This window comes from Thunnus maccoyii, chromosome 7, assembly GCF_910596095.1.
Source record: "Thunnus maccoyii chromosome 7, fThuMac1.1, whole genome shotgun sequence".
In the NCBI taxonomy this organism is placed as follows: domain Eukaryota; kingdom Metazoa; phylum Chordata; class Actinopteri; order Scombriformes; family Scombridae; genus Thunnus; species Thunnus maccoyii.
The window spans coordinates 27,725,181-27,751,861 of NC_056539.1; the positions used below are offsets into that span (position 1 = coordinate 27,725,181).

General features: G+C 39.2%; 1 protein-coding gene across 1 annotated transcript in view; it reads right to left on the minus strand.

Annotated features, from left to right (window-relative positions):
* atp11b (ATPase phospholipid transporting 11B (putative)) overlaps positions 1-24,771 on the minus strand; it is a 56,629-nt gene extending 31,858 nt beyond the window's left edge. The window contains exons 1-14 of the mRNA XM_042415959.1: positions 24,435-24,771; positions 15,148-15,264; positions 14,005-14,094; positions 12,073-12,153; positions 11,502-11,609; positions 8,878-9,006; positions 7,270-7,373; positions 4,574-4,621; positions 4,230-4,294; positions 3,696-3,777; positions 3,463-3,613; positions 1,600-1,797; positions 1,333-1,491; positions 1,037-1,224 (exon numbers count right to left, since the gene is read on the minus strand). Of these exons, the coding sequence (XP_042271893.1) occupies positions 1,037-1,224; positions 1,333-1,491; positions 1,600-1,797; positions 3,463-3,613; positions 3,696-3,777; positions 4,230-4,294; positions 4,574-4,621; positions 7,270-7,373; positions 8,878-9,006; positions 11,502-11,609; positions 12,073-12,153; positions 14,005-14,094; positions 15,148-15,264; positions 24,435-24,461 (1,547 nt within the window). The 5' untranslated portion in view covers positions 24,462-24,771. The remainder of the gene's footprint in view (positions 1-1,036; positions 1,225-1,332; positions 1,492-1,599; positions 1,798-3,462; positions 3,614-3,695; positions 3,778-4,229; positions 4,295-4,573; positions 4,622-7,269; positions 7,374-8,877; positions 9,007-11,501; positions 11,610-12,072; positions 12,154-14,004; positions 14,095-15,147; positions 15,265-24,434) is intronic.
* Between the last annotated feature and the right edge of the window lie 1,910 nt (positions 24,772-26,681).

Consider the following 26,681-nt stretch of genomic DNA (forward strand, 5'->3'; position numbering starts at 1 on the left):
TTCTACTCACTGTACAATGATGGTTGAAGTTTTACGTTGACGCTTGAACATTAACTTTGTGTTTTATTTAAACAGCCATTACTGAAGTTAGAGTTCCAACTGTCTGTCCTTTCAGTTTATATCAACAGTTACACTATCTGTGGCTCAATGGAGCATGGAGGCACTGGGTCATGAGTGCAAACCTTTGGAGCTTGACGAAATTAAATTTGATGGTTTGAAAACTACATGGTGCATGAAGCCAGGATCTCTTCATGCGCCACGGATCCTTAAAGTTTTCAAACGCTATCTGACATTTTAGAGGTGTGCTCCTGAGCAATCTATTGAACACTCAGACACCCGCGTCTCTTCATAATTTTCTTCACAGCCTTGTGGATCCTTTATTCTCCGATGTTTTTTTGTTCGACCAGACAGCTTTTCAGCATCAGATTCTTTAGCTACCTCTGTTCAAACTGGAGGAGTGTCTTAACCCCATTAGAGCCGTATTCAGCACAGTAATGCCACCGCCTCCAGGATCCTGGCTTTTTTTTGTTTCACAGGCTGAGTTTCAAACCGGAGCTGCGAGACAACGCTGCCAGAGATCACGTGACTCGCACGCTCGCGACTGTGTGGGCAAATCTCTGAAAAGCAGGTGTTGTAAACTCAGCTCTGAAAGAACAGCCTGCAATACCGGTGCGAACGTACATCTGCAAAAGTTGCAAAATAAAGATTCGCCCTTTCAAAACTCAAGTTTCAATGTTTCCAAACCTTTTTCCCAACATACGCGCAACAGTTTTCAGATCACCGTTTAGGAGGATTCAAACCTGGAATACAAACTATTACACCGGGAGTACACTGACAAATACAAAATTGCAGTTGTGAAGAATGAAAACTCACTTTTTCAGCCTATCAAAACATTATGCAAGCCTTCAAAACTTAGTTTCAATCTTGCAAAACCTTTTTTATAAGATTTTAAGCTTTCAAACGCTAAGTTTCTACCTCTTGAAGCTTTTTTTTTCAGGTCTTAAATATGACCTGATATTCATTCCATAAACGTTACCTCTTTGCTGCCTCTACCAATGCTTTCTCATCGGGTGAAGAGGCGTAGTATTCCATGTGGTTGGAGGAGAAACCGTTAGCGTGGGAGAACGGGTCTCCTCCTCCGACCAGGCAGTCTGGCTGATCGTAGCTGATCTGAACCGTGTGACACAATGATACCGCCTTGAGAAATAACAATTCCTCACCAGTCTGGATGGAGAAGCGACGAGAGGGAAGAATGAGAGGTGAAAAAGGTAACAAGTACAAATATTTTTTCATAATTTTTACATTTAGATATTTATTTTATATGCCAGTTACCAGGTGAGGTGTAGAACCATCAGGTGAGTTGTCGGTCAGTCCCTCTGGTACAAGTTTGCCGTTAACTTCACGGTACTTGATTCCGTTAATTGAACACTCGCGGAACTGCATCTCGTTTTCCGTCAGCGTACCCGTCTTATCAGTAAACACATACTCCACCTAGGAAAGAGGAGCACACACAGACTCACATACGTTGTGTTTTACTAGTAGTAGTACTATGATAACATTTTATGTGTTTAATATGTACGCTGCACTTCTATTCCATACCTGCCCCAGCTCCTCATTAAGGTCAGAAGTGTTGACCTGAGCTTTCTGGTCACTCTCTTCGTGGTAAAGGTCCAAATCCCAGCCAATGAAAAAGGAGCCCAGGAACTTCTGCATCTCCACGGTAACGTAGAGCGAGATGGGGATGATGAAGTTATAGAGGACCATAAATGCCAAGAAGTCTGAGATGAACTTCAAGATCTGAAGGGAGGTAGATCAGAGGGAATTTCATTAGAATGAAGGACAAGAGGAAGGTAATACGATGAGGACAAACCAATTTGAACTTCTTCAGGGTAACAAATGCGAACAGTGCAAAAGCTGGAGGGAGAACAAAAAGACAGATGGAGAGTGAGGAAAAGAAAAGAGAAAAACAACTGAGGAGATGATGATGGGTACAAGGCAAGAAAAGTAAGTTCACAGAAGTAGTAACGCCTCAATATATGTAAAAGTAAAAATATTTTCATCTGACTTTCCACCAATTCCAAAATGGACTTTTCAAAAGCCAAAATGAATTACATGAATTAGGCCAGTTTTCATCAGAATGGATTCTGAAAATCTTTATTTTTGTTATTTAGTGTCTGTCCATTTCTGAAATTAAAAAAGGCACTTAGCAATGTGAAGATAAAACAACAATTGTATGCGCCTGAATTTGAAGAAATGGCACGTCCAATGTTTGTAAAATGACATTTTTGTTTGAAAAAGTGTTTTTATTTTCCATCTTTTCATCAAAACGTTCAGTTTTTTCACTAATGACAAAATTTTGGTCACACTGTATAGTTTAGGAAAAAAAAAAACAGGAAAAAAGACTGACAAGGTTGCCTGTCAAGACATTTGCCTAATACAAATCGAAGCCACGCACCAAATGCTGATGCTTCAAGCACACATTGTTTTAAATCCAAGTAGACAGGGTAATTCATTCCCATTAAGCAGTTAATTAGTTTCTGTGACAGGAAAGGAGAGGGAGAGAGGACCACAGACTGAGACGCAGCTTTTACAAGAGCCAAATTTACGACCATTTTGACCTAGAATTGAGCTTTGCTAAATTGAATAAACACAATCAAGAAATAAAGCTAGTGACATTAGCATATACAACACAACAAACCTAGAACAAAAGACCTGTCATGAAAGGTATAAATTTAAAGTGGGTATCTTTTTTGGACTTTTAGGCCTTAAATTTAGAACATTTTCAGACTATTAAAGAAATGGTAGATGACCAGGACACAGGAGGGAGCATGACATGAGCTGGGATGTGGAGACATGCAATCATTGGTCGAAGTAACACACTGTAGCGATGCCAGGAGGGGTTTTTCTGGAGCACCTGTTATTCTAAATCGAAAAATAAACCCATTTATCTGTTGCAGGTATTCCTCTCACTGTCTCGAGGGAGAAGAGCAGCTAGTGTACAATTCCAATTTTTCTTCCTCTCTGTCTCAATACATAGAGGGTGCTGTTCTCTCTGACTGATTAGTGTTGGCAGGTAGGTTGATAGGCCGGCAGACTGGCCCAATAAAAGGCACTTCCTCTCTAATGCCTTGTCACAAAAGAGACGCTAAAAGCGCCCTACCTGTACCCTTCTAGGACTATGTGTGTGGATATGGATTCAAGCATGACCTCATCTTTACATCTTCATTAACTCTCTCCATTAATTTATATCCGAAGTAGAGAGGAAAAGGCCATTATTCTTCGGTGAGGATATGAAAGTGGAAGGAAGTGCATGTTGCATAAAGGTAAAAAAGAAAGACAGAAGTGGAATGTTGGCTAAAATCTCACCTCATCTTATCTGCAGGACTGACAGCCTGCATTACGTACACAAAAGCAAACCAGTAAGAATGCATTCTTTGGAGGCTAGACGTGAAGCGGACTAACCGGACTGCTGTTTCTCTCTTGTTCAGTCTTTTGGTTGTAGAAAGGCTCGTCCCATTTTTCCTCAGCCTGCCAGGCATACTTCAGGATGGTGCTGAGGATGGCCTCGAACAGCAAGATGACCAGGTAGATGATTAGGAAGGTGTTCATGGACCTTTAGAAGAGAATGTATATTAAAAGCGTATCTTAAAAGCAACATATTTTGCATGTTCTCACTGGCAACAGAAAATGCTCACTTCTCTACTGCAGAGCGTTTCTGGGACTTGCACTTATAGTTGAGGGCCATCTTGGACTCCATCCCTGTGTAAACCGCCACACCTGCAACAGCACAACTGGTTAAAGTATTACACGAGGCTTGTGGAGGATTAGCACATTACCTTACTGGTAAACTTATGCATGAAGTCATGAGAATTTAGACAACAAAACCATCCATGTGTCCATGGTAGATCTACACGCCAACCACTTATACCAGTCTATACATTAATCAAACATCAGGACATTTCCTGTAAGCTATAAAACCTGCAGATGAAATTCAATCTTTGCTCAATCTTTGGTTTTCAGACCTCAGCGATGTGATGATGAGTAGCTTGTACAGCCCATAACATCCATTGAACTCGGCTTGTTTGTGTCACAGGTGCAATGTGACTCTTTTTAGCAGCTATCTTTCATCTTTCTTTCTCTAAGAAATCATTTACCCCCTGGATGCTTCCTCTCTTGTGGATGTTTGGTTTGCAGGACTATTTCTTTTGAGTCTGACTGTATTGACTCACCGAAAATCTCTTTGGTATTTTTCAGCCTGGCTCCTCTCAGAAGCAAGTTTTCTGGACCCAGCGGTCTGACATAAAAGCAAACACACACAACATGAATACATAGTAAAGATGGATGTTGCTGCAAGGTTCGATCCAAACTAAAACAGTCAAAAACACCTTAGTCTCTTCAGAATCAGTGTTTGGTGATTTAAAAATAGTTTTTAAAATGTTTTAAAATAGGGATAAAACACTTGATGCTCTGCTAAAAACTTGCAAAGTGCATGAACAACTAAATTCACATATGACATGCTTCCATGTTCAACGCTTTACAATTAGCCATTACGGCTGGGTAAAGCTGGTCTCACCTGACTATCTCCTCTCCTTGCTGAGTCACTGTAATCCGACCCACAAACCTGTAAAACATCAGAGGCATTGGAGTGATAGAGACAGTCAACAAGGTTTATGCATTCATGCAGAAAACCGGGCTACTGGAAGACATAAGGCAAAGGCAGGAAATCCGAGAAAGCCCTTTACACGCACTTCAATAACCCGGCTGCTGCAGCTGGTGTGACAGACTCTCTGTTGTTGGCAGTGACTAGAAACAGTGAGAGTAGCCAGGAAGTATACTAAGCCTAGTGTAGTGGGTGCACACGCTTAATATTTCACATACAGCAATATCCTGAGCTATATATTATACTTTTTTGTTCCCATCAGCAAATAAAAGTCACAAACATTTAAGTTGGAGAAATTGATTTATTTTCTTGAATTATTTTCCGTACTTTAACGTTAGTGCAATATATTAAAAGCACTATTTATGTGCCACAGTGAGGCAACCAAGTGAGAGGAAGTTCTAATTAAGAGTTTTCTGAAATGTTTATGGTATTTTCTTTGATTAATGCTTAACATGGCATATATGTGTTGAACATGTGTAAATATGTTTATTATATGTGCTGGATAACAGTGGTTACAGTGTTAACTGTTTAAGTTTGCTGGTATGATCCAATGGGAGGAGACAACCCTGTATATAAAAGGACTCCAGGCAGAGTTGGGGGGCATTCTGTGTTGAAGTGGTGCTGAGCACACTGCTGGTAAAAGTAGGTCCAGTTTTCTGATGTCTTGTAAATATAGTAAATAATCTTTTAACAAGTGAACAAATCACCTTTTTCTTTTGGAGCACAATAAATACATCATCCCACTAATGGACATCATTTCAACTTGCCATACTTTAAAAAACTGTTTTTGAACTTTTTTTTTTTTTAACTGTTTTTTATTTTTATTTTTTATTTTTAGTGTGACACTGGCCAGTATCAGAATTCTCACAGATCCCCTGACATATTTTTAACCAAGGGTGGCATATTTTAAGTGTATTATATTTTTATACATCTGCCTGAGGAGGTTTTTTTTGGAGCATTCAGACAACTAGAGTACTAAGAGAACAGACTCTGTAGTAAGATAACAGATACAAATAAGTCTACTTTCAGCAGTGGAAACTGACTTCTTTAAAGGTTGAAGTCTTTGTCATGCATATGCACACATGTAATAACCTCATTAGAAACCAAGTTGAGTGTATATAATCAGGTTTCTTCAGTAGAAATCTAACCAGATTAATCTTAATTCTAAGTTTAAATCAGGTTTCTTGTTTTCGTGATGTTTAAAAAAATTCTAATTACTGCAGAAAGCACATTGACACACACGAGTGGCGTGATTTACATCCTCCCGTCAAATTCACACTATTACTGTTCTAATTTAGACTCGAGATAGTAAACATGGATGCTGAGTAACAATTACTATAATCTTAACTTTTGTTTGATTATGGGGAGAGTCCTTTAAAGTGCATGTAAATACAGTACGTTTACGTGTACTTACGTAACAAGAGTTACTCAGAGAAACCAGGTTACTCAGGTTACATGCGCTGTAATAATCACCTGATTACTGTAAAGTCATGTACACATACAGCAGACCAATAATAACATTTCTCCCCTACCCTCAAACTTTTTTGGAAGCATTGCTTTCTTATTTTTTTTCCTTATTCTGACTTGACTGACAGCGCAGTGAAAAGAAAACATGTAGACAGACAGAGCAGAGCGGAGCGTTACCTCATAGCTCAAATGTGTCTGACTTTAACAGTTAAATATTCAGCAGTGGAACCTGATGTATTACTTCCTTTGGCTTACATTAACTGTATTAGTGATAGAAGATGCTGCTGTTTTTTTGTGGGGGATGTGGGGGGAGTGGGGGGTGGAGCAGAGGACATAGATGGAGACCAACTTGTTTAAAATTCCAGAAGTTATTTTGTGTTAGTTTCCATTTTTATCAGACTGTGGACGAAGGTATCTCAACTATGAATCACTATGTGAAATAATCTTTCCTTTCATCCAGCTGCCCTGTTGTCTGAAGCCTTTGTCACACACATGCATAAAGCCAATCAGAAACCTGGTTACCCATATGCATGGCCAAGAAATCGCCGTTCTCCAGGACAAATCTACCCGGGGTAATCAGGTTTCCCAATGCCCCTACCCCGATTACGGAAACAAGGTTCCGTGTTCACATTTAAGAAATAAGCTTCCTGAAGAAAGCCCACTGTAACCCTGTTACTTAAGTGCATGTAAACGCACTGGGTGGTGTAAACAGAAAGAGACAGAAAATGAGAGTGGGGGGATGGGAGGAAAACTGCCATTGAAACAAACTGCCTGATCTAAAAATACACTGATCGATCCTGAAGTAGCCAGCTGGGACCAACCAGAGGAGGAAGGGTTGTTGAAGAGGTGATCTAGTCCATCACCCATTTAAGAAGACATCTCTAGCAGAATATCTCTACCTTGTATAAGTCACAGGGGTTTTTTTAAAGTGAGGTCCAAAGAGTTCCAGGGGTTCTTCAGGGGTATTGACAATTATACTATTAAAAATAACAACCAAAAATAAAACACAACAAAATTCCTATATGAGGGCAGAATAATGGTGTTTAGATGGGAGTATCCTTGTTATGCGGCATGTTAACCACAAGACTTTTTGTGCTCTCACTCTGTGGGTGTATATACACACATACACAGGCGCAGATTACCTGTACAAGTCAGCTTCCGGTTGTTGACACTCCACCACAGCCTGCAGGGCCTCCAGTCGGGACACTGACTGACACACTGATGTCTCCGCCACAGAGTAGTGGGTCTACAAACATACATTCACAAAACACAAATACAGTTAAAAGATAAAAAGGGAGGCGTTGTTTACGATGGGAGACACCTCTTAGTTTAGAAATTAGATAAAAAGACAGGGTTCTCCCTAAACAAATCTATAGTAAACAGATTTACAGTTAGAACAAAAGGCTCTCTATTTATAATACGACTGGTTCAGCCAGCTGCCATTTCTCTGCCAGGCAGGAGGTTGCATGTCATCCGTTAACCAGGCTATAGGAAGGAAGGAGAACGTCAGGCAGGGAAATTACTGAAAGTTCTTCTGTGTAACACACAGATGAGCAAACAGTGCAAAATCTGCATCACTATGAAAAGAACCACAATGCAGCGGTGAGATGCATCAAGATATCATCAGCTGTCTTGACTGGGTATCATCGTTGCCTTCACTACTATCAAGGGAAACATCTTTGAATGCATGCCAGAGTTGACTCTGTTTACGACCATTGTTACCTCTCTAATCTTCTGACCTTTTTCTTTTTTTTTTTTTTTTTTTTTTTAAACACACAGCAATGATACTGTAGCTACAATATTTTTGGCAGTCTGGATTTGGCACTCCTACAGAAAAATGTACACAGTAACAATATCTAAAGCTCAAATGTCTACTGCAGTACTACAGTATATAAACAGCTGCAGATGACACCGATTTATTAAGACATCAGGTGCAGAGACTGTACGTACACATTTCTAGGCCAATAGTAAAAACCCACCGTGCTGTATAAATAAACTGTAATAGAAGCAGCAGCATGTCGTTAGCAAGACAATTAAGCAACTTAGCTTCTGGCAAAACAGGAAGGGAGGGGGGGAGGAGTGTGGAGGAGAGGAGAGGAGCTGGCGTTAGTAATGTGACAGACACACAGAGCTCTGTCTGAAGAGTCTATTTTCTGACCGATTTATGACTCATTCTCTATATATGCAAACTATTTCCACTTAACAGCTAATAAATGAGTCTCAATGAGGCTTTTTTCCATAGATAAGTTTTATTAGTCTTATGTTCCAGGAGTAGCAGCTCGTCTTCTAGTCTCTTTCTCTGTCAAACACCTTCTAACATTCATGAATTCAGCAGCAAATCTATTGTTTGTAAAAACAGGGGAAAATCTATTCTTTTGAAAAAGTGATGAAAAGTGTGAGATACATGATGTACATAATCACAATCAATCAAATTAATAATAACATTTAACGTTAATGTACTAACTGGAAAAATTCATTCATTATTGTGTTTGCTTGCAACTATTTATTTGCTACAATCACTTTAGTTTAATCAGTTTAAGAAGCTGCTTATTGGAAACACACTAGTTAGTAATTGCTACTGAATAATTGACTGAAGTGGAAAAAAAAAAATTAGCATTTATCAAACACATCTCTACTTGTTGCAGTGCCTCATAGCACACACATTTTTTCATACCACATATACTCATACTTAGCACACTCACACACACACACACACACGCACGCACACGCACGCACGCACGCAGACCGACCTTCAGGTTAGTCTCCCCATCGAGGCTGGCTGTGGTGATGTGACAGGTGCCATCTGCACGGTCTGACGACAGCAACACCAGGTCGACCGGGAACGTCTCATCTTTTGCCACACGTACAATGTCCCCCACCTGGACAGACATATGAGGAAACACACACACATGCAGGTTAATACTGTTTTTACACCGACATCACGCTACCTGTGCAGCCCAGGAGCAGCTCGTTTTTAAAGGATTTTTTTATTCTACATACAGCTCCCTGGTGTTTTTTTATATTCCTTTCGTGTGCTTTATATTGTATTATTTATTTGTTTGTATGTTATTGTGTTGAATATACAACAAGTTGCTCCAAACAAACTGCCCCTAGTGGGATTAATTAAGTGGTTTGCATTGTATTGTATTTTACACCAAGATGTGATTGTTTTCAGTTCCCAATAAAAACATTCTGGCATTTTTGTTTTTTTGTAATGTTCCTTTAGTACAGGGACAAACTGGAAACAAAGTTTGTCTGGATTGTCAACTTCATGTTTAGGAAATGACCTTATTCATACTTACACTGTGCAGTTTGATTGGGTTGAAAGATAAAGGCTGCATATCAACAAGCTATTAGACATTTCATGTATTCAGCATTTTTTCCTTGTTCTCACAAATGTTCTTGCAAGTAAGACTTGATATATGCTGTACCTGTATTTGCATTGAACAGACATTTAAATGCATATAACAGTACCCCAGCTAAACAATGTGCCCGCCTACAAGAAAATCCTTTTGACATTTGTATTTCAGCTCTTCACGCACTCTAAAGCACTCTATTTGACTAATAACACACCATCAGTGCTTTCTTATCACCGACACTTCCTAGGAAGGGTGGGTGACAAGCTTGCTATTTCAACACTGTGACTTGCTCTACCAGTATTCACCTCTTAAAAGTCCACTGATGCTGAGCAATTTGTAATTTGTAATTTGAGCAATGTGTCTTTATATTGAATAAAATAGTTCACTCTTGTTGACGACGTGTCTCGTGGCTGTTACTGGGTAAACGATATCAAGCATGCTTGACGAGCCTGAGAGGTTTGTTAACTGTTTGACTAAATATTTGAAGACACAGGAAATTTAAATGGTGCTGAGTTGGCTGCAGACACACTAGTTACAGTGTTCCAGAGATATCCAGGCGGCTAAGATACCTTATTAATAAGAGGAGAGAGAACAGCGAGACTGGACTAGCAGGGCTGAAGGATGCAAACAGCTCAAAAATTGGTCACTTCTGTACAACAAGGGGATTCAGAAGAACATTCTTTAAACCTGGGCTACAATAAAAGCTCTCAGTATCAAATCATTTGTGTATTATTTGTTTTATTAATCAAGTAATCACTTTTTCAAAAATTGTGAAATTGCTTGTTTTATCAGATCATTCTAAATCCCCGAAATATTGAATTTACTATAATATAAAAGAAAGGAAAAGAGCAAATCCTCATATTTGAGAAGCAAATGTTTGTCATTTTTGCTTGATTCATTAACAATACACTGACAAATCGATTATTTAATTTATTGTTAAATCACAGTTAACTTCAAATTTTAAACCGGGCAGGCTGCAGCAACAAACATGCAGGTTTTACTGCTATCTGATAGACAGACAAACCTATAAGGCTGTATTGAGACCAAATCAGGTGTTGTGGCGCACCACCACGGGGTTGAGTGGAAGTGTGCGGGGGCTGTTTGTGCTCTAGAACATAACCGCTGTGAAACAATCCGAACATAATGTTTTATTGATTTGAATCACCCTTGTTCTCCCCACCAGCACTTCCTCTCTTCCTTCACTCTTTAGCTCACTCGACCACAGCTGCTCTCTCTCTCTCTCACTCACTCTTCTCTCTCATTTTTTTTAAATGAGTTGGGAAGCTGTCAGCAAAGTCTAACTTTACTTTTAACGTTATCAAACAAAGAGAAATGTCCTCCCCTCCTCCTAGTAATGTCTTTGTTCTCCCTCATGGCAGGGTTTCACAGCTCTGATCAGTTTAATCTCTGATTGGCCATTGCAGCCTTCAAACATGTTGTGTTTCTCCAAAAGTTGACTCTGGATCAACTGTCCCGCTGCAGGCCAAAACCCCCACAGCCCAAACACATTACCCCCCTTCACATGAACGGGAGGACTGGCGTTATCACCTGATTTGGTCTGAATACGGCCTAATTATCACAAAACTGCCACAACGGGACAACTACATAAGCAATAAAGTCTGTGAAACAACTGCAGCACCAATCAACAAATCAAAGAATTTGAACATTACATAGCATCTATATTATTGCATCAGTGTTGAACACTATAAATGTCTCAGTTTCTTGTAATTTATAAATATGAAATGTTGCTTTTATATGTTATCTTACAGTATCATTCTATACCTTCCAGTTCTACAGAAACCAGCAGCACTAAGAATTTAACAGCCAGGCTATAGCTAGTTGTGTCTGGTGGCTATGAGCTGTGAAAAGCTATTTTTAGATATTATGGGGTAAAGGTTCATAACGCTTCTTCACTGAAATGAGATATTATCCTGCTCTTGATCGGACAGAAAACCTTTGAGCTGGACTAACAGGTATCATGAAATGTCTTTAGGGTGCGGCTGTTGCCGTCTTACCCTGATGTTCTTGGATCTTGTCTGGACCAGACTTCCACTGCGGACCACAAACACTGGAGCCCCGTTCACCTCGTTGTCAGCCTTGTGTCTCAGCCAATCCTCGTAGCCCTGCGAGACAATTCCATTAATAACCGATCAAACAAAACATCTGACAGCTGGTTAACTTTAATGAAATATACCATTATTGATCGGCACTAATTGCTGATGAACTGCAGGCGTAACCAACCGCTGATCAGCTGAAGTGATTGACAGCTTCTCCAGTGATTCCAGACACACATTTATGTAAATGCAAAGTCATGTCAATGTCACTAACTGGAGAATAAATCATGATGAATATATGATTGATTTTCATATGTTCAACCTTAAGACTGATTGTTGAAATTTACAGGAATGGTTCCAGTTTTTTTACCCAGCATGAATTCAACTAAATAAACCAGAACAATGAGAAAACAAGCTGGATATTGCAAGTTAGTTGACAACAATTCATCTATCCAGGTCACACTGTATGTATCTTAGTTCCCCATTTCATTTTTGTGCCCATGAGGAGGAAGTTATGTGCTTGTGTTCTCACCTGTTTTATGGCAGTTACTGTGATCACAAAGAAGAGAGGAAGACCGCTGGTGACGGGGGATGTCGGGGTGTCTATCATTAACTGAAAAGACAAATATAGAGGAGGGGATGCACGGATGTCAGCAAAACTGAAGTGCAGAGAAAAAAAAAAAGGGGCATTTAAGAGCAACTTGATCAGAACGGGTGTGTTTCTGTGGTAGATCACACAAACACACATACACACCAGAGAGACAACAGAGAGACAACAAAGAGAAGTAGTGGCTGATGTGTCAAACAGGAAACATCTATAACTTCCCTTGAACTAACTTCAGTTCACAACTTTGCACACACACACACACATGCACGATGCAAATGGATGTTAAAATCTTCAAACAGCATTTATTGATCCAGACATGTCTCAGCTTTTCCCCCTCATTCAAAAACTCTCAGTTTCACTTTCATTTTAAGTACTATTCTACTCTTGAATCATTCATTTGTATGGAAACTTTTTGGAGGGAACATTTGAATCTTTATTGGAGAGGTGATAGTACAGATCTACAGGTGGTGTTAATTTGCTACAAAAATGCAGCAAAGGCAAAGGAAGAATATACCTCCTAGCCAGTAAACATGTTGTTTAAATTGGCTTTGCAAATATTTTACACTTAATCTGAACTGAAACTTTGTGTACCGTTAAACCAGACACACTACAGATATATTTGTACATTTTGACAAACAGTAACAACAAACATTAAACTCTTGCGTAAGAATTCGAGCCTCACTCCACCCTTATCGTCTTGTTTCTGCGGTGGCGTTGACTCTCCGTCACTGTATCAGTTTACTGCATCAATTAAGACAGCGTGTTTTTTTTTAAAAAAAAAAACAACTTCAATCTCTTGATATAAACAGCGGTTGGGTAATACTTTCCTGTAGCTTTCATCACATAGATAACAAATAAAGAAGTACTTGTAAAAACTCATTGGTGACAGGCTGTTGTCAAAAATTCATTTAGCTCAATACCTGCTGTATAATCAGTCTATAAAGGAGAATCATTGCTTACCAGCCAATTATAATTAACGACAATGATGGTAATAATAACTCCAGTGAGGCTTACTGTTGAAGTTGCTATTAAGAGTTTTGTTTTTCATTTGCATGATGTCCTGCTCAGTACATATCTTGGTAAAACCTCTGAATGTATTTGTTAATTTAAGTGTTTCTGTTAAAAAAATGAATAGCAGCCAATGTATCATTATCACATTTTTTCAAAGCCTCATGTATCAAAATCCGCATTAGCCTTAAAAATCCTGTATCCACCAGGCTCAAGTAAGAATTTCCATAAACTATAACGAGACCGAGTAATGTCTTTACTTGATTGGATGGGGGGAACAGCTGTTCACCGCAGGTATCTCAGAATCCATCTTTTAAAAATGGTCAAATTGGCCTTTTAGGAAAACATCATGTCCACAATGTCGAGATGAAAAGAGACCCCTCTCTCAGTGATTTGAGACTAAGCTGACTTCAGCTTCACTGACAAGATGAGTGGGTGAAAACATAGCCTTTTTAGACAGAGTCAAGTCGATTGCTTTGGCTTCACTACACAGGCCCAAATAAATCAGGAGACGCCAGAAAATTTGAAAGCCAAATTCTACTTCGGTACGGGGCTGACTGATGCGTAGTGAAGGCCTGACGCTTAGGGCTGGCTGTAAAGACACACGTATTTCTTAATGTGTGGGTGTAATGTTTTAATACTCAGGCAGACCTGTCGCTCTACTAGTCTCTAGAAGTTGATGAGTCACTCACTCCTGCACAAACAGAAACACACATATTTGTGTCTAGAGCAGGAGGAACTGAGGTCACGCTTGACGCGTCCCCATCTGACTGAGGAGGGCATGTACCTGCGATGTGTGCATCCTGTGTGTGTGTGTGTGTGTGTGTGTGTGTGTGTGTTTTTTATTACCTGTACAAGGAAGATAATGAGAAAATAGAAGTTGGCTATTCTCCTGAACTGCTCGAACAGATTCTTAGGGACAAAATTCCAAATTGTGTACTGAAAGAGAAACCGACAAAGTTAAATGAATTAAATATAATACATATAAAATATAAGAATATAAAACTTATCATTGCATGGCAGAAGAAAATAAGGCACAAATAAATACTCTAAGCTGTTTTTGCAAACATCAAACAATGATAACTTGGAATAAAACAACTGCATGTAGCTCGGCATCAGTAAATTGTGATTGAAACATAAAAGTCTGTTCTGATAAATGGTGAAAATGTTCACCCTGCAGAGGTGAGTACAGCGTTCTCTTGACAAACTGCTTATTCGCTGTTCTTTACTAGTGTTTTTTTCTTTCACTCTTAAATTTCAATTCATCACTTCCTGTGCAGGGTGATCTAGACAGAAAAGCTGATGGAAATAAAAAAAATGTGGCTGCACTGATGCAGTTTTCTGGAGTTAAAACAATCTGCTTTTACCTCATTAAAGGTAAAAGTCATCAAATTAGCGCACAGCTCCGTCAAGAATAACCTTGTTTTCATATGAGCTGTTCTGTCTCTAACACGAGCATGACTTGAAATCAATCTAATACTAAGCCAGGTGATTCAACCCTACTGTCATTTCATCAACAACTGCCTAATTATTGACAGTCACCTCAGCCGGTGGCAGACAGCAGCCTCTTGGGATTACATCATCCTTTTGTGCAATCAATCTACCAACCGGCCTGCTAATCCACTCACCAAGGTAAATGATTTTCGACTGAGGTGATCTTGTTATCAACAGACCGTGCATCACCTTCCGTATATATCTTTCCCGCTGCAACACGGCTCCAGACTAACTTTGTAGAATTAGTCACACTGGTGCCAGTAATCAGTTAATGAGTTTCTATACACTTTTTTTTCAGCCATGGTTGCAATGTTAAGACACAAGGACATAACTATTATCTCATCTTATATAGTTGGCACCTCTCCATAAGTGATACATTTATATCAAGTATAGTAAATTGTGATATCTGGATGACTCACATCAAATCTTGCAGATAAAACACCATGATGAAAAAGATATCAGGGGATACAATTCCAGTAGTTAAACATCATTTGGTACCTTGGATGAGATGATTCTGTTGTCAGCAAAGCGTGGTGGTACGTAGTGGCCATGCTGGGGGAAACGGTTTGCTACATAAATCGTCCTGGTCTCGCTCTGATGTGGGGGGTCAAAGCCCTGTAGAAAGGGAGGATATATGAGAAACAGGGAGGATGTGGAGTGATGGAGAAAGTGGGGCAGAAAAACGGGGACAAAAGGCAAAAGTAGGGGAAAAGAAGGGAAAGAAAGGAAAAGAGAGACAGCAGGTTACTTACATAACAACTCTTAGAACATCCCTTATAGCTCGCAGACATCACACTTTTTTTTTTCTGTGCGAGTTAATTCATCTAAATTATTTCAATAAGTGGGGCAGCGCTACTGCACAGTAATAAAGTGTTGATAAAGGTTAACTGGCTGAAAGATTTTGACTTCCTTTAATGTACAGCGGTGTGACGGAAAAGTGCACAACATAGTGAAGTTATAAAGACAACTATCACAGTTATTCAGTCATAGTAATAGGAGAAATATTCATATCGTAATTATCATAAATAACACATAACACAGACACACCTGGTCACTGTCAGAAGATAAAACAAACTATTCAAAATATATGGAGTTCAATTTAGTTAAAAACACAAATGCGTTTTGCTAAAAGATTACTCACATTTGAAATTATCATATATTAAGCTCTCAGAATTATAGGCAATCAAATGAAATGAAGAGTTGGCTACTGAGGGGATGTAACATTACCACAATATTCTGAAGCCAAATCATTTTATGTAGTTGGCGTCGGAGAGAAGTTCGACTAACTCCCTGACACTCTACACCACGCTAAAATCCACCTGGGGGAAACATTCTGCGCTTCTAGGCAATATGGTTTCAGTTACAGTATAGTTGGGGGTGTAAAGCCATTTTTCTATGGGTCATTATTTTGTTGAGTGTAGAAGCTAGTTTGGGACTTGAGGGGTCCAACAGCGACAAACAGAAAGAGAAATAATACAGGACACTACACTAGTATTACATCATGAAAACACAGATGAAGGCATATAGTTACAGTGCATGTGGGAGAACATAGTAAACAGTTCTTACTCTACTACTACAATTACTACCATTACTGTATGTTCCTGCATGTTTCCACTGAGTAACTGGCCAGGATGTGATATGTAGCTGGTTAAAGCATGTAATCAATGCAATCAATTAGTGAATAAAGCTTAAATATGTGTTTATGAAAGCAAGATATAAGAATACAGAAGCCCTACTCCAAAACATGCAAGACGTCTACAATAAAAAAAAAAAGGGGTCAAAGTATGACAAATAATCTACACTTCTGTATAGATCAGAATATCTGGCACACATCAACATCATGTTCATCACAGTTTAGTCACCAGCCTTGTCATACTCTCTTGCCCTTAACCACGTAAATCATGTGACATTTAGAGGAACCGTGACAGCTGTGAATTTTATGCAAACACTTGACATGTGTTGTAAACTGAAATGGAAGTCAGGTGGTGTTATATCGGCACGGTTAAACCACATTTCTAAATGTAATAAGCATTGCTTAATATTAGCCATATTGTAAATAGTATCAGCTAAGGTTAGTCATTTTCATCCATTCATCTGGAGACCAAAACAAAGAGAAGCACTTTTCATGAGTTAAAATACATTTCTTTCATATAAATCTCTATGATTTCTTTCATAGTTCTAACATTTTTTTTCTGGAAGTGTTCTGTGTGTCACACCCCACCCAACTGCTCTACTAGGAAGGTTAAAACGAGTGCTTACAGTCACTTGCAAACGTTATATGACGTAGGTCTGACACACACACACACACACACACACACACACACACGCCCATACACAAACACAGAGGAATGCATCCTGGCCACGTCACTCACTCTCCACACAGATTCAACTCTGTGTAGGACACATGGGAGCAATTACTGTCTTTCTGTTACACCGTCTCACGCTCTCCGCCTAAATACACCGCACCTACACTAAGACTGAATAATGACATTTTTTTAACCTATTGCAATTTTTACAAACTGATATAACTTTGTCACCATGTATACTTTTTTTTTTTTTTTACCTAAGTCAAACTTTGCTCAAACTGCGCCCTTTTAGTCATTATCTGGCATAAAATCAGACAATGATTCACTTTTATGAATGAAAATATAAAGTTCAGGATTTTCCATTACAGCTGATCCTTTGTCTTTCACTTTGCTCAAAGCTTTTTAAAAACTGTCCATGGGACATTTTTCGTTTGTCTCTTTGCATTAGATTAATTTTAGTGACTATTTCTAGACCAACTTCTAACCTCTGATATTCTCACTGTAAATTCATGATATGCAACTATCTATATTTAGTATTTGGTGCAGCCTCACAAAAAACAATTATGTCTTTACCCAAACAGTATCAGTATGGATAACATGCTTAAAGGTGGTGTGTTTATCTACAGAGACTCTGCCCTCTGCCTGTATGTTCTTATTTTCCTATTATTTTGCTGTGTTCGGGATGCTTCTGGGCGTCAACCTGTGGGCAACAGGTGTGTAGCCCCCAGCCAATAACAGCACGCAGTGTGTGAGGGCGGGACTCGTAGCGCAGCAACCATCGCTTTCTCCGTCTCTCTCCTCTGCTCCGCTCTGCTCTCTGTCTCTGTGTCATGGATGTATAAAGAGCTGCAGGTCTGCGTGTGTCTGCTTGACTGAGGGTGTGGCTGAGTTACACACACGCAGAGCGGACAAGATGAAGCTCTGCCTTCACACAGAATCTGGCAATGTGGCACCTTCCCACAGGGCTGTGTGGGGATGTGAGCGTGTTTATTTGTGCTTTAGAAGGTAACTGCCATGAAACGATGAGAAAATAATGTTTTATTTATCTGATTCACAGCTTTGTTTTCACCAGCGCCGCTCGGTCTCTTCATTCGCTCTCTAGCTCGCTAAACCACCGCTGCTGCGTCTCTTGCGCACATGCTCGTTGACCTGGGGAGGAGGGGCCAACTTTGAATGCTGTGTGTTCACAAACACCAACCGACAAATCCTCCATAGTTTACCTTTAACGCCTAAATGCCCTGATTCTATGTACTCAGAACAAATAAAAGCTGTCTTGCAGTCCTACCGTAATACATGCAATGGTGTTTCTTTTAAAGCAATTTCTTGCATCACAATCACACCCTTGCACGTACAGCACTGTGCTGTATTTATACCTTAGTGTTGCTCTATACAACCAGCTCTAGGAAACAGGAACCTGCACAATGCTACCACTGTTTTAAAACACTGGCTTCTGAACTGGTCCCATGAGGCAGTTACAGACATTAAGCAATTCAAGCTTTTAAATTAACCAATATGAACCAGCAACTGTAGACACTGACCGGACAAGAAGTGAATTTGTAAGCCAGAAAAAACCCCTATCCAGCAAAGTAATTGTTGAGACACTGGCATTGACCAATGAGCTATTACATCCCTGCAGATAGATTATGGTAATTTTGTACTTAAGGACTGTAAACATCTTACTTAATGCACCTTTATGTGATTACTCCAACAAACCTTGATGGTGGTTGCTGAAGAAGAACATTTCTCCGCCTAGTTTTTCAGACAGTCGGGGGGATTTAGAGATTCTAGCTCTCACTACATCAATCAGCAACAGCTACCAGTTAAATTGCTTAATCATTGATATCTTTGCACACAGTAGACTAAGCTTGCTTAAATGCTGAGTGAATACATACAAAAACAGCTTAGTGTTATTGTGACAAAGCTGTAGCCTTGTGAAATTAATTGAGGAACCTCACCCAAAGCTTCTGTGAAAGTCTGTGATAGTCATTGTTGCAGTTCTAATCCGTGGTTACGTTTGTATAGAGACACTTGCTCACACTGTGAAGACCGAACCGTTTACTGGTCCATCTTGTTGAGCCAACAAGAAAACTACTAATGAAGGATAAAACTAGTATATCCAGTAGAACAGTGACTCTCAACAATCAGTTACCAACCAGCTAACAGTCCGTGGATACCAGGCAGCAAAGATGTTATCTGACAAGAACAGTGAACAGTAAATAAACATGTGCATTTAGTTTGCATCATTTATGTTGAGCATAAAAGCCCATTTAATACAGGTGTAGAGCCTCTAAAACACTGAGCTAACCAAGAATTAGCATAATTTTGAACTAGAATTAAATTAATAAACTTTTTTATGTATTTATTTTGAAACTTCATCTTGAATATATTTGTTTAGACAGTCTGGTCACCGATGACCCCCGACTCCCAGTGCTGGACAACTGCCACAGGCCGGCAAATACTCTAATGGGATAAGATTAAGGTAAATGTCACGCAGTGTCCTGTTGTTCAATCAAGAATGCTTTGAATAGTTACACACACTTAACAATCCAGAAACACTATATATACAACACTATGTACAACTGACATCAATCTCTCTGTCACAAAAACACCAATAATCAAATTCCATGAAAGACATTAAATAATCATAGAACTGTGCAGCATTATCTCACCAGGATTATCTGAAGTGTTAAATGTCACTTTCCATTAGGGTGAGTTATGCCATGGCTCTTTATTTATCTATTTATTTTTAAAACAGATAAAAAGTAAGGACCATTTATTGTCTCTGTGCTATGGTCCATATAGTATGAACTGGCACTGTTTGTGGTCCTCTTCAGGCAGCATATAACTTCTTATACCCAGACAAATACAAAACGACTCGTAAAACTATTTTGTTACTGGTGAAGGGGGGTAAAGGATGGAGAGAAAAAAGTTTTTAAAAAACGAGATAAATTACTTTAAAAATTGTGAAAAAAACAAAAACCCACACACCCACAGGCGATGGATTGAGATTCCCAATGCTTGCGTCTTATCACTAAACCTTACACAAGACTGATAAATACATCACTCATTATACTGTACTTACAGGAGACCAGAAATCAGTCCCCTGAGCCAGATCTCCTACTGTGTACATATCTGCAGCAACCAACATGTCCAAATATTAAAACAACTTTTGATTACAATCTCAAAAGTAAAGCATGCTGTGACTTTAATGTTTGCTTGGTAGGTAACACACACACGTAGCGTTCATGTGATAGGCGTGATTTATGACTTTTTTAACATTCAGATATTCTTGAACAGCTTATTATGTTCAAGGACCAGCGGTGATAAAGAGCCAAGGACCTAACCTGATTCAATTATTTGAGACCACCTGTTGGAAATAAAAGATTGAACAGAAAAGTCAGAAAACTGCAAATCGCTGATGTCATACTTGGCTGACAAGCAGGAAAGAGAGGCACACATTAAGGCCACTTAACCTTCGACTAGAAGCCATTTTTCATTTTTGATTTCTCTTATTATATTTATACCAATCACAAAACAGGAAATGGCTATAAAGAGCGGAAGATGGAACATTAAGATTGTTCAAAGAGGCTGATAGTGAATATCAGGAAATGTTACGAATTTTTAATGTAGAGTCGGAGTGTCCACATCGTCCATAACCTGAAAGAAAATAACAGGCCATATTTCTTCTCATGTATAGCAATGGAAATAAAAATAAATAATACTGACAATTAGGGCTGAACAATTTTGAAAAAAATATCTACCTGTGATTATTTTGACTAACATTGCAACTGCGATATGATTAGCAATATTAGAGGGAATGATCATTTTTACGTCATTATTCTCATTTTCATCGAAAAACATTTTAAAATGATTATGGTGTGATTTGGGCAGGTATCTTTACCAAACAAAGATGTTTTCTTAAAGTTGCAATACACAATATTCTGCCACTAAATGTCGCACTATAACACCAACATCTCACACCAAAACAAACGTGCGTGTTGTTTACTCAATAAAGTTGGGGGCAGTGCTGATCAAATATGGATCGAAATTCTGTTACGGCATTGCCTTTTCCTTGCCTCAAATGTTTTCAGAAACATATTTCAGTGCACTGTTTGGCTGTAATTTGGGAAAGTTTGTGACGTGGCCGCCATCTTGGGAATGGACGCAGAGGACCCGGAGGGACTCACATGCACTAACATGCGCGCGCCGCGATTTGAAAATTGCAGGACGTCATATTGTGATTTCGATAAAATTTCAATTAATTGTTCGGTCCTACTGACAATGTGGCTTTCTTGTAAACACTCAGCACCACTGAAATCAGACTTTTCATTTTGTCCCCACACTCTCTTAGCACATCAATCTGTAGGCCGACAGGTAATTACTCCCTGCAAAAAGCCTACAAGTCCCACAGTACCTTGGGGGAATCATTGCCTTCAACAATGGCTTGGCAATAGACTAATGCATCACAACCAAGGTAACCCACTGAGTCGCATTACAGACTGAGAGGCATTTAATAAAATGGGATGAACTAATCAGAGATGGAAGGAATGGAGGGGTAGCATAAAGAGTAAGCAGTAAAGACAGAAAGACTGCAACACAAAGAGAGGGAGAGAGAGAGAGAGAGAGCAATAAACTATTCTCTAGTCAGATGCTGAGGGTGCTGTTTTTGGCAGTACAACTGATGACAACAGCAATACTAACATGACCACAGGCGTGTCAAATACATATCTGACAACATGTGTCATAAAATGAATATCCGGTAGCAGAGCTACAGGTGATAAGGAAAATAACTATTTTATTAAGGGTGGGATAGGCTGGTTATTTACATTTTACTACTTTATTGTAGTGGATTAGTAGGGTTGCTGCAGCAATGTTCTGAATGAGACTGTAAAAGTGTAAGACATCGTGTTGGTTGAACAGGCGAGATGTGTACTATTTATACCATTATTAATAACAGACACCATTCATTCACAGAACACTCTTTATCTCCCCCTTCTTCCATCATGAACACATAATGCCTTTAAGTACTACAGCAGCGGTAATTCATTAACAACATCTTCTCTACCTAAGAGTACCAGAGGATTTTGTACTGATTTGCTTTCCTCCAGGCAGCTGTGGGTTTCTGGTCAGCTTGCAGAGACTGAATCCTACTTGAGATACAAGTAATGCATCAAAGTAAGCATTTAATAACCTCTATTTTTAAATTACATATTCATTATCATTGCTTGGTTATAGAGTTGCAGGCGATGACTATGAAAACTCTTCTCTCTTAGTGCATTCAAGCAATTTCCAAAACCCCACATCACCCATATCAATTTTTTACTGCAGATAAGTTTTACATTTGCTATGTATGCCTTCGGGAAATTAAACTCAAAACACAAACAATAATAATAATGACAATAATACCATGAACATTATGAAAAGGGCAGCATGAACTTGGTATTTTCTTGCATTAAAACAGCTGCCTTTCAGCAACCACATCTCAAGTCCCAGATGTCCTGAACATGCGAGCTGACTTTCATACCATATGGACGAGGGCCAATGGCTGCATGGAAGGCAGAAAATCAATATAAAAACATATGATATACTTTGGAGTTGTCAGCAAGAATGTATACACTGCAGTCTGTGATTCCCAATAGAAATACTGGAGCATACATAAAAAATGTCCATGTCGTACTTGCAGGACAAGATGTAAAAGGGTTTTCCTAGTTGGTACTGCAGCATGTCCTGTGATTAGTCTTTTGTGATGTAAATGCGCATGACTAGCATGATATCAGTACTGGTGATGGAAGAGGACTGACATTAAAAGCCTGTCACACTGCACCTGTCCATCTCTATTAATTTAAACATGCCAGTTGAGGCTCACCCACCTTACCCTCCTCCTTTCTCTTTCTCAAAGCGGACCAATGTCACCAGAAGTGAACTGATAAGCAGTATGCGAGTGAATAGGCGGCACTGTGTTACCTGCCAGTTGATACCAAGGTCACACAAATGCCCCCAACAAACTTTTTCATTAGGCCATTTGAATTAAGAGGCACTTTAATCACACTTTTAATTAGCCAGGCAGGTCAGCTATATGGGATGGATCTAATTAAGAGAGCTATCTCAAATTAGGAGCTACCGTTTTATTGACACAAACTATGATGCCCTTTGAAAAAGTGAGGTCCAAAATGAATCTCTAGGAGCAAAGAAAGTACTATTTTGTATAAACTGGCAAATATGAAGCTGAGCAAGAGGCGAAGTCTAACTCAACCCATGGGTGTTCAGAAACACCATACAATTCATAAACTCCCAGGCTGTGGTGACATCAACGACTTAACCAATGTCTGACTTATCTCATAGCATGAATTAGTTCATTCATATGGGCAGGCCCTGCTCACATGCTCACACACCCTCTCTTTCATTTTACTGTATGTCAGAGCAGGTTCTTATCCAAACTGTGAACTCTACTTTGACAATAAAAAAATAACGACAAAATGCCTTTACCGTTGTGTCACTGCTGCATGACTGAAACAAAGAAATCATGCTTCAATTCAGCAATCACATGGATAGTTAAAAACTCAATGCTTCTGCTATGCACCGTCGACTCACTCTCTGCACTTGGCAACACTAGTTAAAATCAGAATCAGACTCTTCTGCGAGAGATAACTGAGATACACTGGACGATTATTGCCATTTTAACCTTTCTGTACTGATGCCTCTGTCTATCAGTGCGTCATCACACTGCCATGTTTGTAGACAAACAACAGGTGATGACGGCAAATACAGGATGCTCTCTAAAGCATATTTAATCAACCGAAAACAGTTAACGCAAAACTTTAGCCAAAACATACATATTTTCAATAAGACGTGAATCAAAACAATACTGAGCCAATGCAAAGGCACCGTGAAAGTTATATGCTGCAGAGTTGAGACAACTCTTGACATGAATGAGTCTGTATATAAAAAAAACAACAACTGTGTAAAGTATGGTGGTTAGGATGTAGCCGTTAGGTCAGGTGAAGTGGAGTTCGCACAGCTTAACTGCAGTTTAACTTTGCCAAGTTCAACTAATGTTACGATGTTAGCCAGTAAGCTAACGTTAGTTAAGACTCAGTTATATTTCTGCAGTTAAAAAACGATTCAGCTGTGATTAAAATGCTAACAAACTTCATCTCAACTTACAAATCATTTTTAAACTCAACCCCCGGGTTGTTGTTGATTTATCAACTTACTTAATATCGTTAATTAACGATAAGTTAGCTGGGAAGGTAGCTAACGCGTTAACCTCCACCTGGCTGTCATCACAGTAACACACACACAACAATGTTTTGGACACATCGGCAACAGCTAACTAATTGCCAACGTTAGCTAGCGGAATGTTATCCCGTTAAAGTTCGTACACCTTTCCGTGGTCTAGCGAAAGCCTTTTATTATGTGGCTGCTGTTGTGAGATAATGTGGGCTAGCGTTATGAGAAAGGTAGTTCGAGAAATTTTACCAGCTGCTGTCGTATCCACCGTAGCATCCTTGCAAAATGCGATCCAAGTAGCCAGAACAGTCGCTAGCCAGCGCTAGCAACTAGCTACTCTAACAAAACCGTCCCGAACCATAAATATTTCCCCCCGAAGGCAGCTCTTCTCGGTCGCATTACGCGACACATTCATGCAATGTAGTTGTGCAAAAAAATAAATCCAGCTGTTCCCATTCCGCGGTAATGTCAGAGAAATGATCCACGGTAAAAGTGACAGACGGCTGGCCAAGAAGTCCCAGCGAGCTACACTACATCTCTGCTCTGCCACGATCGGTTTTCCCCTGCCAGCACACAGCTCAGTACGGACATGGGCTGCTCTCTAGCGGCCTGTCAACGCCCCCTGCCTGCCTGTCCGTGGTCATTAGATAGATAGATAGATAGATAGATAGATAGATAGATAGCGTTAGACTATTTATTATTGTTTTTAAAGTTCATCTTAAAATAACGGTCCAAGTGAACATTGAAACATGCTTTTCTTGCTGTAATCATTCCTCTTGTTCATACTGACCATTAGAAGATCCCTTATAATGCACTTACAACATAAGTGATTTGGGCCAAAATCCACAGTCCTTCTCTCTCAAAAATTTAAATGCGTAAAAGTTAATCTGAAGCTAATATGGGGCTTCAGTTGTCCAAATTAGTCAAACCAAGTAGATATCTTTCACCATTACAGTCTTTTTAGTTGAAGTTGAACTCTTTTTAATGCCAAAGTCCCTCTTTTTGTTAGGCTACTATACTTCCACTGCAGCTTAACAGGACCTCACAAAGGCAGGATTTTATGCTAAAAAGACTGCAAATATGGCAGATATTCACTTGATATGACTAACTCAGACTGCTGAAGCCTTTTAAATACATTTTTTGCACAAAATGACTTTGGTCCCCATCATTTACACTTATGTTCATATGGGCATCTGACTGTTGTTTTAAGACAGACTTGAAAATTTGTGAACCTATCCTTTAACTGAAATGACAAATAATATACTGTACACATAACTAACAATCATAGACTGAATGAACTTACTTTTCATACTTTAAAAGTACAACATCCTTTCAGGCTAAGTCTGTACTTCAGTAAACATTTAGAATGCAAGACTTGTACTTATAATAAAGTAGTCATACAGAATGGTATTGCTATCACAACACTTCTTCCACCACTGCATATTCCTAATAGAGGCCCAGCAGCTCATATCTATCCTGCAAAGGGCCTCTTGGCAAGTTAATCCGGGCATGTCTAAGTATATCTGCAGAGTCAGTGACCATTAAAACTTACAATATGTAACAATATTTAAATATGTATATTTTTCTTCCTCATAGTGCACTGAATAGCCATGAATTTACACAATATAATATATTGCAGTGGTGCTATTAAATTGCAGAGTTGACTGCATTGCTAACTTAGGCCTATAATACAGCATACACCAAATAGTGATAATGCAGGGCCCTGAGTTATATCTAGACTGCATACAAGGCACTTTTTAAACTAGTGAATACTCTTTGACATGGAGCCAACAGAGTGGAGACTTAAAGTAGATTTGCTTACTCCAAGTATATTTTAGACATCTTAAGCCAGAGAGAATTTGTTTGTGCTCCCCTGGGGCAAGTCCTAACTGGACATGAGCTGGAAAAACTAGTCCTTTTTCGTATTTATTCATGACCCTTGCTTATAAGTCCTCTCATTTTCCTTGATTGATTGTGTGGTTCCTTTTTGAATGTATCATTACAAACATAGCCACATAGAACAAGACATGCATAGCAGTTGCACAAAAGAAAATCTTTTAGGTGGATACACCATATGTTTGGCTTTTATCCTGCCCTCTAATTCTCTCAGTCCCCTTTTTGTTCCAGGATTTCTCTTGTAAGGCATCTCACATAAAGTGAGGTCATCCTAGTATTAGCGGCTCTGTCCCAGTGATGAATCCATTCCTGTCCCCTCCTTGGAGACTCGGCTGCAGTATAGCAGTCAGTCAATAACGTATAGACAATGCAAGATACCACACAGTAAAATGAGAAATGCCTAGACTTTTGATAATGTTAGTATTGGGAACATTTGGTGGTATTGTGTGCTAAATTAATTCAATATGCTGTATAGGATTGGAAATACTGAAGAGTTGCTCCGATCAATGGCAAGAAGCAAATGGAAAATCATAATGATCCGATGTAATCAATGTATTCCAGTAGCTATATTTGGAGCTGCATAACTGCAGCTGACCAGCA